This window comes from Rasamsonia byssochlamydoides, assembly GCF_041956645.1.
Source record: "Rasamsonia byssochlamydoides strain NRRL 3658 unplaced genomic scaffold VTN77scaffold_79, whole genome shotgun sequence".
In the NCBI taxonomy this organism is placed as follows: Eukaryota; Fungi; Ascomycota; class Eurotiomycetes; order Eurotiales; family Trichocomaceae; genus Rasamsonia; species Rasamsonia byssochlamydoides.
The window spans coordinates 47408-62276 of NW_027192462.1; the positions used below are offsets into that span (position 1 = coordinate 47408).

General features: G+C 50.3%; 2 protein-coding genes across 2 annotated transcripts; one reads left to right on the plus strand and one right to left on the minus strand.

Annotated features, from left to right (window-relative positions):
* Positions 1-218: 218 nt before the first annotated feature.
* Positions 219-2047, minus strand: VTN77DRAFT_8818 (uncharacterized protein; the record flags this gene model as incomplete). The annotated part of the gene is made up of 5 exons (XM_069425357.1): positions 219-913; positions 964-1728; positions 1786-1811; positions 1862-1899; positions 1967-2047. 5 exons carry the CDS (start codon positions 2045-2047, stop codon positions 219-221), a joined length of 1605 nt encoding a protein of 534 aa, XP_069274287.1.
* Positions 2048-6195: 4148 nt separating this feature from the next.
* VTN77DRAFT_8819 (uncharacterized protein) lies at positions 6196-11954 on the plus strand (the record flags this gene model as incomplete). Its single annotated transcript, XM_069425358.1, has 2 exons — positions 6196-11564; positions 11624-11954. The coding sequence occupies 2 exons, from the start codon at positions 6196-6198 to the stop codon at positions 11952-11954; spliced, it is 5700 nt and encodes a 1899-aa protein (XP_069274288.1).
* Positions 11955-14869: the final 2915 nt, after the last annotated feature.

Consider the following 14869-nt stretch of genomic DNA (forward strand, 5'->3'; position numbering starts at 1 on the left):
TTAGTAATACAATAAATGAATAACTAGAACACCTTGCTAGTCTACAGTGTAAACACATTCAAAAGCAAAAGCAAAGATGACTCTAGCTTGAAAAAGATGACGCCGTGGTTGGCGACCATGGGCAAATACATATACAAGGTAAAATCGCAAAGATCTAAAAAGAATATCTAAATGCAAGCAACCAAAAGGGAACCCACGCGTTGCGACGGCGGGTACATCTACAGAACGATCATACCAACACCAGCAATCACAGCAGTAATGATGTAAGCACCAAACTGCCACAATCCGACCTGGACGCTGCCAGGAGCGGCCATGGGTCGAGCGGCACCAACGCTGGAACTGCCAGTGCTGGCAGCGCCAGAGCCGCTGGTAGGGCTGGATGTAACGGTGCCGGTCCCAGCAGCAGCCTCCTTCAACAGGACATCGCAGCTACCACCGGTACTGGGAGTCTGGGTCTGGGCAGCCCCGTTGAAGTCGCAGGCGGAAGCACCGTTCCCCTGCGCCACCTGCTGCTCGTAGTACTGGTTGATGGCAAAAGACAACTGGTCCTTGGCCTTGCACATGCTATAAGCACCATACTGGCCGGAGGTCGCGTTGGTGCTAATTCCGTCACAGACTCCATACCCGCAGACAGTTCCGAAGAGCTTGCCAACATCCTCATCAGAGACGGAGTCCTTCACAACGCACTTCAAGGAGTTCACCATGCACTCGCAAAGGTTCGCGTTGGGGCTGGGCGGAAGCTTGCTGCTGGCTTGCCAGTCGGGGCCAATGGTCGGACAGGCCTGGGCGGCAGTGTTGGTTGGAGTGTAGGATGCACTGTTGACACCGGACGGGGTTGCAGAAGCAATCGCCTTGGAAAGGTAGCTGTAGTCAGGCAACTTGCTGACAGTGTCGCCGGAGACAGAGACCAGACCTATCTCAAAGTCAGATATGCGGAAACGACGGAGGCAACTGGAGAAATACCGTAGTCGTTGGCTTCCTGGAAGTACATGTAGACAATACCACCTGACCAGACCTTGGACATCTGGTCACCAAACAGTGCGGCAACCTCAGTGAATTTACGAGGCTGGACGGCATTGCATCCGTATTCGGCAAAGAAGACAGGGACTGAGTAGTTGGAGAATTCCTGCGTGCGAGTCTCATAACCCGAAGCCTGGTAGGAGGAATCACCACACCACGAGTAGATGTTGTAGCCCCAGAAGTCAATAGATTCGTCTGATGGACCACAGTTGAAGTAGTTGGCCATGTCCACCCGGATCTGCGAGTCGTCGTTGGTGGCATATCCAACCCCCATTGGACGGTAGCCCTTCGACTTGATGTATGCTTTCGTGTCTCGCACTGCGGCCTTGACGAAAGCACTGGCATCTGTGTTGCTGCGGTTGTTAGAGACCTCATTTCCAGCAAAGAAACCAATCACGTTGGTGTAGTTGGCCAATGCATCAACTACGCTCGTGTAGCGGTTGTAAAGGTCAATGTTCCACTGAGGGCTATCGCGATTGATGGATGCTGAAGGCGCGGAGAGGTCTGAAATGACATAGATGCCAGCATCCTGCAGCATCTGCATGCACTCGGAGTGGTCTGCAGTCGGGTCGATGGCATAGGTGCGGATGGTGTTGGTACGCAGCGCCTGCAGATACGGGATATCACGCTTGCAGGTAGCGGGATCCGCCAGAGGATCAACATAGTTGATGCTATCCGTGCCTGTGCCCGCGCCGCCCGTATAAGACTCTGTATGGAGGTGTCAGTTGCATGTCAACTTCAAGAAACGGACAGGGCTATATATACTTTGATAGGCAACACCACGAATGAAGCTAAGATCGGTCAGTCACACTTCATTAGGGGGGTTCGTGGAACGGCCTACAATTCTGTGCCATTGGTCTTGTAGAAAAATTTGGAACCCTGCGCGAGAAAGGCACGTCAGTGATGAGAACCAGGTTAGGACACTTCCTGGCGTAGACAGTCGCACCTTAATCACGATAGGGTCGAGATCGGCGAGAACGGTGCTCGCGGAGAGAGCCACGCTTAGGAAGACGGAGGAATACTTCATAGCGAGTCACAAGTTCAGTATATCAAAGGAGGGACCAAAACGACTGTAGTGCAGTGACCACAGCTGCCAATTGAAAGAAAGTTCTTACTCCCCAATGCTTACGCCTCTACTACTGTAAGGCGAAGCAGAAAAGGAGGCAAAAAAAGAAAAAGGAGTGACTGGGAAGGAAAATGAATGACGGCCAATACAATAATAACGAGCGACTGATGAAAGATCAACTGCAGGTTTCAATGAATGTCAAGAATCAAAATCAACATTGAACAACATATCAGCTGAAGAAACAATTCAATTGTAGGAGACGACATCCTTAAAGAAAAACAGGGGCCCCCCGCCAAGGCACTGGACGGGGGAGGAGGCAAGTCGGGCTGCTTGGCTTTGTATAGATCGTAGACATAGTGTACATAGTCGATATAGACCAGTCTTGGAAGGAGCTGATCTGCCCGACTACTGCGGACTGTCTCCTGCCAAGCCCGGCGGAGCGCATGCCAAGACGAGTCAGCATCCTCTGTCCACTGTTCCAGAAGAGGCTCAAGCACGCTGTCTTTTCCATCACCTGAAGGCACGACCCTGATGTGTACGGAGTAGATGATGTGCGGTACGGAGTACTCGTTCGCAGTGATCATCCTTGAGCTGCTCTTCCACAGGTACCCTCGCTACTCTGCAATCTCCGACGGTGGACCACAGGATAAAAAAAGAACTCTTTCTCCAACCAGCAAGAAAAATTGTCGATAAATTGTCAATCTGGGGCTCTGATGTTAATCAGAGTACGGAGTACTCTGTACTCACACACCAGCTCTATGCCGATAACTTGACTGTAGACTTGATTTACAAGCATCACAGGGACGCAGTCTCTTACTCACTATCGTAGTTGATCAGCATCCTCAGTTGATTTCAACGTTGTCCAACCAGACCTTACTGGCACACTCTCTACAGCGTGTTCTATTAGTTTGCACGCAATATCGGCCCTCAATAAAGTATTCATTGGGAGTTCTGAACTTGTTCTTAATATAAAGCGGGTTTGCATGGTATGGATCGCATTCGGTAATCCCCCGCAACCTTTTTTGAATTCTTCTGGATTGCTTGGAAAGTCACCTGCCATCAGCCGTCGACAAGGTGCCTTAATTTCCTGGCCAGGTATGTCTCCTTTAGTTTCTTTCTTCCAAATCGAAAGGGAAAAAGTAGAGAGAGGAAGAGAGAGAGTGGTTGTGAGGTTCTCTGATGCGGGATCAGGCTGGAGAACCCCCTGTTCCATTAATTAATGGTGGTGGGCATCATTGCGGATCACACGCCGCCGGACCACACAGGATGCTTGCCACAATCACGGCTGGCTGGGGACTGCAATTTAACTGGTCGTGGAATCAAAATTGAGTTCCCTTCGAACTGCATCCATGGATGACTTTACTTGCAGCCAACGGACCCGTCTGAGAAGGTACCAAGCAGCTGTCCTTGTGAGTGGTCAATCTGTGATGCAAACGGGGGTTCGGACGGCCAACAATCCACGGTCCAGTTGGCGGGTGTATATCTGCCCGACCAGTAAGGACATCACGCCCTGCATTCGCTGGACGCCTCTTGCATGCAGGTCTTGGAAGTCGAAAGTCAATCTGGTTTATCGTTGATATTTTCAGAAACCGTAGGTTGTTTTGGTAGGTATCTCATTCTATCCACTTCGATCTGCCCACGACCCACGCTAGGCAAATTGTGAAATTATGACGATATCGATCACAGCCACACGGCAAGAATCAAGGCGAGAACCAAGGAAGATCACGGAGATTTTCATCGGCAAAGGTATCCAGCTGCCAGCAGAGTGCCCATTTGCCAAACTCTTGCATTAGCCGGTACTCATTTAGAATTGAATGTGACCTGTGGTTCGGGATCGTGACTTGGTTTCTTCGGTAGTTGGCAATCTCGGGATAGGAGAGCAGCGCTGCAATAACTACCGTACAGCATAACTGCCGGACAAGACTGACAGCCATAGTTTAGTTGGGAATCATTTCACGTGAGATGTTTCAGTCATTCTTCTCCAAAGGTCCAGCCTGTTCTATCGAGATTCGACGAAGAAATCGCCGTTGACGCAAAAGTGAGATAATAGGAATTATTCCCAGTCCGTTGTGGGGGCTCATTGTTTGAGATAATCTGACAACGCCGCAAGATGGCTTGGCTGGTGACTGGTCCTCTCAATCCGCAAATTAGGTCATTTTAAATCAGGATCAGAGGGCCTGTAGGTGTTACATGCTGGTCTAATGCATACCACTGCAGTCATTCTCATCATTCTCACAAATGTGTACGGAGTAATTAGCTGCATAAATCTGGTTTTGATGCTCAGCTCAGCAAGAAGTGTTCAAGGGTGTGGTAGTATTATTTAGAATTTGTCTGGGAAGACTGGAGAAGGATTCATGACGTATTATTATACTACGTTTATTCTAGTAATTATGCTTCGATTCACTTCGAGAAGACGCAGATCTGGCCACTTAACAAAATAGAGATCAAGCTAAAGTTGTCTGCTCCGTAGCGTAAGTAATTTCTTATGGCTTGAGAATGAGTGCCATGCGAACAAGTGAACGAGTTTCACGATCATCAAGCGCTGAACAAGAAAAATGACAAAACAGTAAGATTACGGCTTATTATCCTTGTACCCATCAGCTTGAATTATTAGGAGTTGGACCCCCCATCAGCAGGGAACTAAGGAGAAATGCCGCGTGGTGATTGGGGGGAGCCCCATTCCTGGGACCCTCGGTCGCAACTCCACCCCCCGTTAGTATTAGAACCGGCCATGCCATCCCTTCATACTCGGTACCGGCTGGTAACAAAAATAGCCCTCCCGAATACCAATGGAAAATGGACGGTGTCGGATGTCCACAGGAGTCGGTAAGGTGTAATGTACGGAGTACGGAGTAATTATCTGCCAGGTTCTCGAATTCGATTCTCTTCAAGCTGCTCCGTACTCGCCACCGAGCACCGAGCAGTGGGCCGTGTCTCAGGGGTCACCGTTACCCGGCAGGGGCCCGGAGAACACGGGCGCTCAGCGGTCTAGCTGCGAGTCTGCGACCTAAGCAGTGTCACCACTCACCAGTGGGCGTCTTTGGACACCCCCTGGTCCACATGCCAGTGTGGCGTCCCGTACCGCTCGTTGTGCTGCGACACTGGGGCGGTGCGTGGCTATAAGCAGTGGTCAGCAATGTGTGACTGGATCTGTTCCAGGAGGCAGCGCCAGGCTAATGCACACGCACCAACCCGGTATTTCCGGTGGTTCTGTCTGTGAAAGCCTCCCGCATACGTGGCTCACGCCGTCCACTCCCCTTCCCTCCGTATTCCTGCAGTGCCTAAAATAACCACGAGTCTATCCTTAGGCTCTGCCTGTGCCAACAATTTCCCTGCCTACTCCACCAGGGAAATCAATCCCTTTCTCTTCCATCTTCACCAAGTCCGACCCTCCTCCATCTTCCCCTTCTCTCTTTTCTTTTCTTTTTATTTTCTCCCGACACTCGTTTCTTGCCTCATCGCTTCGCTGTCGTTGACCCGTCCCTCCTTCCTTCTTTCTCACATTCGTTTGAAGAAGGCAGGATTGTTGGGGCTGGTTGGCATCCTGCAGGTACCTACCTAACCCCCCGACCGTTGCCGCTTCTGGGCACATTGGCTCAGCAACGACTAGTTTACCCCCTTCGTTCGTTCGACAACAACCATCGGCGCCAACTCGCACCGTGACCCGTTTCTCCCCTCCCGCATCTGCTTCCTGAGGTTCTGAGCGCGCTGCGTTCGTGAGGACTACGCATTATCGGCTGCTGCGGTCAAGAGAGTCGCCTGGCTGTGACCGATTGTGCTGCTCGCCTTCGGAGTTGTTGTTTGTCCGACAAAGCTGGCCTGTTTTCCTTACGCTCGTTTAATCCAACTGTTCTATGGCGATTTAATCCCAATCGACTAGACTTCGAATCTTCGAGCACTAACGACTTTTCCTTATTTGTTTGTCAAAGTCAGTTTAATGGGCGGATTCTAAAGTGAGTTCTTGCTACGGTGCCTCCCCATGACGTGTCAAACTTCACTCGACATGAAGGGAACGCGATTTTCTGTGTTGAAAACAGGTAGCTGACACTATCTATCGTCCGATCTATAGAAGTTATACTCCTGAGCAGTGATAATTCGTTGACACTGCCATGTCTGGCTATAATAATCACGGCTACGATGATGGCTACGGCCATCAGGGCCAAGGGGATGCCTATTACCATGATGATCAGGGGTATTACGATCAAAACGAATATTCCCAACATGGTGATGGGTATTACGACCATCACGATGGCTACTATGAAGGCGGTCAAGGCTACCAGGATGAGTACTACAATGATCAGTACTATGACCAAGGCGGTGCTGGACAGGGTGGTCAAGGAGGCCGAGGCCGCCGTCGTGGGGATTCCGAAGACGACTCGGAGTCTTTCAGTGACTTCACGATGAGATCCGAGACTGCTCGAGCTGCTGACATGGATTACTATGGCCGCGGTGACGAGCGCTATAACAGCTACAACGAGAGTCAGATGGGCGGTCGCGGTTACAGGCCCCCATCGTCCCAGGTCTCTTATGGTGGGAACCGCTCCTCTGGTGCGTCGACTCCGGTTTATGGGGACTACTCAAACGCCCTTCCCGCCGGCCAACGATCTCGAGAGCCGTATCCGGCATGGAGCGCGGACGCTCAGATCCCCCTTTCCAAGGAGGAGATTGAAGATATCTTCCTGGATCTCGTCAACAAATTTGGCTTCCAGCGCGACAGTATGCGGAACATGTACGATCATATGATGACGCAGTTGGATTCCCGGGCTTCTCGGATGACTCCAAATCAGGCTCTGCTCTCCTTGCATGCGGACTACATTGGGGGTGATAATGCCAACTACCGTCGTTGGTATTTTGCTGCGCACCTGGATCTGGACGATGCCGTGGGTTTTGCGAACATGAAGCTGGGCAAAGCCGACCGCAAGACGCGGAAGGCTCGCAAGGCGGCCAAAGCGGCAGCGGCCCAGAACCCCGAGAATGAACAGGCGACCCTCGAGGCCTTGGAGGGCGACAACAGCTTGGAGGCCGCGGAATACCGATGGAAGACTCGAATGAACCGCATGTCACAACACGACCGCGCTCGCCAGCTCGCGTTGTATCTGCTTTGCTGGGGTGAAGCCAATCAGGTCCGCTTTATGCCTGAATGTCTCTGTTTCATCTTCAAATGTGCCGATGATTACCTGAACTCTCCCGAGTGCCAGAACCGCGTCGAGCCGGTGGAGGAGCTCAGCTACCTCAACAATGTCATCACGCCTCTCTACCAGTACCTTCGCGATCAGGGATATGAAATCCGCGATGGCAAGTACGTGCGACGCGAGCGCGACCACCACGAGATCATCGGCTACGATGACGTTAATCAGCTCTTCTGGTATCCGGAAGGTATCGAGCGAATCGTGCTGAACGACAAAACTAGACTGGTCGATATCCCACCAGCCGAACGGTGGAACAAGCTCAAGGATGTCAACTGGAAGAAGGTCTTCTTCAAGACGTACAGGGAGACTCGGTCCTGGTTCCATATGATTACCAACTTTAACCGGATCTGGGTCATCCATTTCGGTTCCTTCTGGTTCTTCGTCGCGTACAACGCGCCGACACTCTATACGGTCGACTACCAACAACAGGTGAACAATCAACCACCGGGTTCCCGCAAGTGGTCCGCCGTCGCTTTGGGTGGTGCTATCTGCAGTCTGATCCAGATCCTGGCTACTCTTGCCGAGTGGGCGTATGTCCCACGTCGGTGGGCAGGCGCTCAGCATCTGACAAAACGGCTTCTCTTCCTCCTCGTCGTCTTCGCACTCAACTTGGGTCCCAGTATCTACATCTTTGGCATCTCGGATGGCATTGGCTCGATCCCTCTCATCCTGGGTATCGTCCAGTTCTTCATTGCGCTGGCAACTTTCTTCTTCTTCTCCTTCCAGCCGCTTGGTGCCTTGTTCGGTAGTTACCTGGCGAAGGGGGGTCGCCGATACGTCGCCAGTCAGACTTTCACTGCAAGCTTCCCTCGGCTTGAAGGTAACCAGATGTGGATGTCTTACGGTCTGTGGGTTTGCGTTTTTGCGGCGAAGCTGGTCGAATCCTACTTCTTCCTGACCCTTTCGTTCAAGGATCCCATCCGTATTCTGTCGCCGATGAAGATTCAACATTGCGCTGGTGATGCGCTCATCCCCAATGTCCTGTGCAAGGCGCAACCCCAGATTCTCCTGGCTCTCATGTTCTTCACCGACTTGACCCTCTACTTCCTGGACAGTTATCTCTGGTACATTATTCTGAACACGGTCTTCTCAGTCGCTCGCTCGTTCTATCTGGGCGTCTCCATCTGGAGTCCTTGGCGGAACATCTTTTCTCGCCTGCCCAAGCGTATCTATTCCAAGGTCCTGGCAACCACGGATATGGAGATCAAGTATAAGCCAAAGGTCCTGATTTCTCAAGTGTGGAATGCCATCGTCATTTCCATGTATCGAGAGCATCTCTTGGCCATCGACCATGTTCAAAAGCTCTTGTACCATCAGGTTCCCTCGGAGCAGGAGGGCAAGCGAACATTGCGGGCTCCGACCTTCTTCGTCTCGCAGGAAGACCAGTCGTTCGAGACTGAGTTCTTCCCCAGCCACAGCGAGGCCGAGCGTCGCATTTCTTTCTTCGCCCAGTCCCTGTCGACACCGATCCCGGAACCCGTTCCTGTGGACAACATGCCAACCTTTACTGTCCTGATCCCTCATTACAGTGAGAAAATCTTGCTGTCCTTGCGTGAGATCATCAGGGAAGATGAGCCGTACTCCCGTGTTACTCTCCTGGAGTATCTCAAGCAGCTTCATCCGCACGAATGGGATTGCTTCGTTAAGGACACCAAGATCTTGGCCGATGAGACTTCCCAGTTCAACGGTGATTATGAGAAGACGGAAAAGGATGCTGCGAAGAGCAAGATTGACGACCTGCCCTTCTACTGCATTGGTTTCAAGTCGGCCGCCCCCGAGTATACCCTTCGGACTCGTATCTGGGCTTCTCTTCGCTCTCAGACCCTCTATCGCACCATCTCTGGCTTTATGAATTACAGCCGTGCCATCAAACTCCTGTATCGTGTTGAGAACCCCGAAGTGGTGCAGATGTTTGGCGGTAATTCGGATAAGCTCGAACGGGAACTCGAACGAATGGCCCGTCGGAAGTTCAAGATTTGCGTGTCGATGCAGCGTTATGCCAAGTTCAACAAGGAGGAACGCGAGAACACCGAGTTCCTTCTTCGTGCATACCCTGACCTGCAAATCGCATATCTTGACGAGGAGCCCCCGCTGAACGAAGGCGAAGAGCCAAGACTGTACTCGGCCTTGATCGATGGACACTGCGAACTTCTGGACAGCGGCATGCGCAAGCCCAAGTTCCGCATCCAGCTCTCTGGTAACCCGATTCTCGGTGACGGCAAATCGGACAACCAAAACCATGCGATTATTTTCTACCGTGGCGAGTATATTCAACTGGTTGACGCCAACCAGGACAATTACCTGGAGGAGTGTTTGAAGATCCGCAGTGTTCTGGCCGAGTTTGAGGAAATGACAACCGACAATGTGTCTCCCTACACCCCCGGTCTCCCGTCTACCAGGACCTACCCCGTTGCCATTCTTGGTGCCCGTGAATATATCTTTTCGGAGAATATCGGCATTCTCGGTGATGTTGCTGCTGGAAAGGAACAGACCTTCGGTACGCTGTTCGCTCGAACCCTTGCTGAAATCGGTGGTAAACTGCACTATGGTCACCCTGACTTCCTGAACGCTATCTTCATGTGCACCCGAGGTGGTGTGTCCAAGGCTCAGAAGGGTCTGCATCTCAACGAAGATATCTATGCCGGTATGAACGCACTCCTTCGCGGTGGTCGGATTAAGCACTGCGAGTACTACCAGTGCGGCAAGGGTCGTGACTTGGGTTTCGGTTCTATTCTCAACTTCACTACCAAGATCGGAACCGGTATGGGTGAACAGATGCTGTCTCGCGAATACTACTACCTCGGCACTCAGCTTCCCATCGATCGATTCCTGTCTTTCTACTATGCCCACCCGGGTTTCCATATCAACAACATGCTCATCATGTTCTCGGTGCAGATGTTCATGATTGTCTTGATCAACATGGGAGCCTTGAGACACGAGGTCATACTCTGCCGCTACAACCCGAATGTTCCGATTACTGATCCACTCGTGCCGACGGGTTGTGTCAACCTGATTCCAATCATGGACTGGGTGAACCGCTGCATCGTCTCTATCTTCATTGTGTTCTTCATCTCGTTCGTTCCTCTGGTTGTCCAGGAATTGACCGAGAGAGGTTTCTGGCGCGCTGCGACTCGTCTTGCCAAGCATTTCGGATCATTCTCCTTCATGTTTGAGGTGTTCGTGTGCCAGATTTATGCCAATTCGGTCCAGCAAGATCTCGCCTTCGGCGGTGCCCGCTACATCGGTACCGGTCGAGGCTTCGCCACGGCTCGTATTCCTTTCGGTGTCCTCTACTCTCGTTTCGCGAGCCCCTCAATTTATTTTGGGGCCCGGTCGCTGCTGATGCTGCTCTTTGCTACGACCACCGTGTGGACTCCGGCCCTGATCTGGTTCTGGGTGTCTCTTCTGGCGTTGTGCATCTCTCCTTTCCTGTTCAACCCGCACCAGTTTGCTTGGAATGACTTCTTCATCGACTATCGTGACTACCTGCGATGGCTGTCTCGCGGTAATTCTCGGTCCCATGCCTCGTCGTGGATTGCATTCTGTCGCCTGTCTCGTACCAGAATCACTGGTTACAAGCGGAAAGTCCTCGGCGTACCATCGGAGAAGCTGTCGGGTGATGTTCCCCGAGCTCGCCTCACGAATATCTTCTTCAGCGAGATCATTTCCCCGTTACTTCTGGTTGCGGTGACCCTTATACCGTATCTCTACATCAATGCGCAGACCGGAGTCACGAAAAATGTGCATCCTACCAACTCGCTCATTCGTGTGGGTATTGTCGCATTAGCCCCTATTGCTGTCAATGCCGGTGTCGCCCTAATGATGTTCGCTATGGCTTGCTGTATGGGTCCCGTCTTGAGCATGTGTTGCAAGAAGTTTGGATCGGTGCTCGCCGCCATTGCCCACGCAGTTGCCGTGATCATGCTTATGGCCATCTTCGAGGTAATGTTCTTCCTGGAAGGATGGAGCTTCCCTCGGTGCTTACTCGGCATGATCGCCATGGCTGCTATTCAACGCTTCATCTATAAATTGATCATCTCCCTGGCATTGACCCGAGAATTTAAGCATGACCAGTCAAACATCGCCTGGTGGACTGGGAAATGGTACAGCATGGGCTGGCATTCGATCTCTCAGCCTGGTCGTGAATTCCTTTGCAAGATCACGGAGCTCGGATACTTTGCTGCGGACTTTATCCTGGGACACATGATTCTCTTCATCATGTTGCCCGCTCTATGTGTTCCTTACATTGACAAGTTCCATTCTGTGATTCTCTTCTGGTTGCGTCCAAGGTAAGAAGAAGGCTTGAGTACTGCACGATCTTTTTGACTGTCGCTAATCCCCCTTATAGCCGGCAGATTCGTCCACCGATCTATTCTCTGAAACAATCCAAGCTTCGGAGGCGTCGCGTTATCCGCTACTCAATCCTTTATTTTGCCATGCTTATTCTTTTCATCGTGCTGATTGCCGCTCCGCTTGTTGCCCGGAACTTGAACCTTCCACAATTCAATATCCCAATGCAGCTCATGCAACCCATCAATCAGGACAACAACGACACGACCTCCTACTACACCGGCAACAACCTTCCTCCTGGATTCGGACCCGTTCTTTCGTCGGGGGCAGCGGCGGCGGCTACGACCGGTAGCGGTAGCGGTGGCGCGAAGATGATGTTCATGTTCTAAAACCATGATATCTTCTCTCGCGTGCACAATGCTTCTTTTTCCTCGTTTCCCTGACCGCGGCTGTACAGATGTCTCTGAAATCACGGATATTCAATCGCATTGAGCATAACCGGGCTTCAATATAGCCCCTCTCTGTACCCTTTTCATTTCTTATCCACATTAATGAATGACCCTGATCTTCACTTCCCTTGTATGCCTGTGGTGTTGATTGGTTGTTTCGTCGCACAGTTCAGTGGTTTCTTTTGAAGATTGTATTCCGTCCTTTCCTTTGTCTCGTTTTCTTAGTTATTGTCCTGTTTAAACTTAGTTCTCCGCAATTCCTTTGAGGATAAAAACCTTTGTATTAAGAATTGGATCGCCTTGTATTACACGTGTTAGTTCCTGTTATCTGCCTCCCAGGCCTCACAATTCATAAGTCCTGTATTACATATAATCAATGAAATGAGGTTTTGACCTGACGACGAATGCATCCAATAAATACTTACGTTATCTCCATAGCCTGAATTAAACTCATTTTTCCTGTGACCTTATACTATACTCATTAAAGGGACTTGGTTCTGTTAACAGTATCTCGGATGAAAAATAGAAGGAAAGGGTAAGCTACCAAAGGTAATAATGACGAGAACAAAGGAACCAAATTATGGTATTTAGAGTATATAGCGATATCATAAACTAACGAGAAACCACCCAGGATTAGGTGACAAGCAAACATCTTCGATCTGGCGCAAGGATCATGTGAGTATGTCCCTCTGCACGGCAAGTAGAAAGAACAGTTGCCAACTGCTGTGCCCAACTGGCACGCCCTTCCTTGTGCTGTGGTCGTTTGACACGCAGCCAATGCAAATGATAAACCAATCTAGATTATTACTCCTTGGCCCTTTGCTTGCTTCTCTTTCCTTCAAAAGTTGTCGTTACATGAACGAAGTCTTCATCGATCACATACAAGTAGATAAGACGAAGACTGCAGAACTCAGAGATTCTCATCACCTGGTATAGGTCAAACTGTAAGAATGTGACTAGTGAACGAAGAACCTAAACCGAGGGGAGAAAGAGAAGAAGCTATCTACACAAAGCTCTGGGGAATGGCGATATGGATTCCAAGCAGACCTAGTCCATATCTGGCAGGGTAGGCTCCTGTAAGGTTCTTTCTCTATCTACCTATGTAGACTGAGATTATCTTCACCGACAATGTGCACAAAGTATGTCAATGTTTTTCGTACGTATAAATGAATACTAGCCGAGAAAAGAACAAAGATTGAGTATTTCCCAGAGGAAGGTATCATGTCGGAAGCCTGTATAGGTGCAATTCTGCTAAGGAGTGAATGACATGGCATAGCATTTCTTTTGGCTGATATCAAATCGAATCGAGTTAATCAGCGAGATGACCTTTCGTCCTTTGTCAATCCCTTAACCCAAAACGGCACTGAAGGATGGGTGAGATAATACCTAACTAAAAACAAAAATAGGCTGTACGTGTTTTGTTTGAGCTACTTACTTGATACTGGTGTTGATTGAAACATGACTGGAGAAAGGTTACTTATGATGCCTTCTAGTGTTCGTTCTTCTTATTTAACTCAATGTTTTTGCCCCTGCTTTCACCTCAAATGAAATGTGGTTGCTGGGAGGAACTTTTAGGATGGTTCATCACTCGTCACCTATTATGATACTTAATGGATGCAGAGGCATATTCGTAGTCCCTTTCTTCGCTGAACTAACTCCCTGTCTTTCATGTCAAACAAGGGACTTTCCGGAGAGGCTTCTTCTAAGATAGGATAGCAGCGAGTCACTGAGGATCTGTCACTTTCACGTTACTCCACTTGGTGACTGGCGTGAGGAATCATCGATATGAGGTCAAGACCTGCAGCGTAGCATCTACCTATTTGTTTGTTTACTTTACCTTGCTGCAAATTGTCTCTCATCACCAGAACACGCAAGTCAACTAACTACCTTTGATGGACTTGGGTTGTTGTGTTGTGGACGCGATTTCTTCCTTTCCTCACTCACTCACTCCTCACACGCTCTTTTCCTTCATCGCCTTAATATCAACACATCACTCTGCAATACTGAAGAACATCTCACCTTGCTACCAAAACGGTTCGCCTAGTAAGTGGTTCCTTTGTCTTGCCTTGGCTTTCCTTGTTTTGCTTTCCTCCTTCTCACGCTCAGCTGATAACACACAGACATACGTGGCGTGTGACGCGACAATACATGCCAGCCTTCACTCCGCTAAACATGGCTGCCAAAAAGAAGGAAGGTGTCAAGTTAGAACAGGAATCTGATGAGGAAACTCTCATGAATGGTATCAAAAAGGAGGGAGATTCTGATGATGGCGGTCCTCAGGAAGAGGTATGTACTGTAGCCAGTTGTATTTGCTATATCTTTCCCCTTGGGGAATTTTTCTCTGGCATGTTAACCATGTATACAGGCCGACGCGTCTCTGACTCCGACTCCCCACAAGCGTGGCCGCAAGAAGGCCGTCAACAATAACGACGAGGAGGACACCAGCCCGACCAAGAAGACAAAAAATGGTGGTTCTGGTACTCCCAAGACTCCCAAACGGGGCACCATGCCTATCCCGACCTCGTACGAGTCTGCCGGCAAAGAAGACCGTATGCTGCTTCACATGAAAGATGTGGAAGGCAAGGGCTGGGCGGAGATCAGAGCTGCCTGGGAAGCGATGACAGGCACCAAAGTCGGAGGCACCACTCTGAGCACTCGATACATACGCATCAAGGCCAATTTCGTCGTCTTCGAAGACGCGGACCGTGGAAGACTTCTCGAGGCCAAGAAAGAGATCGAGGAGAAATTCGAGAGTGAGAAATGGGCCAAGATTGCGGCTGCGATCGAGGAGAAGGGCGGAAAGAAGTACCCTCCTGCGGTGTGCCGGAAGAAATTTAAGGAGTTCAGCAAGTGCG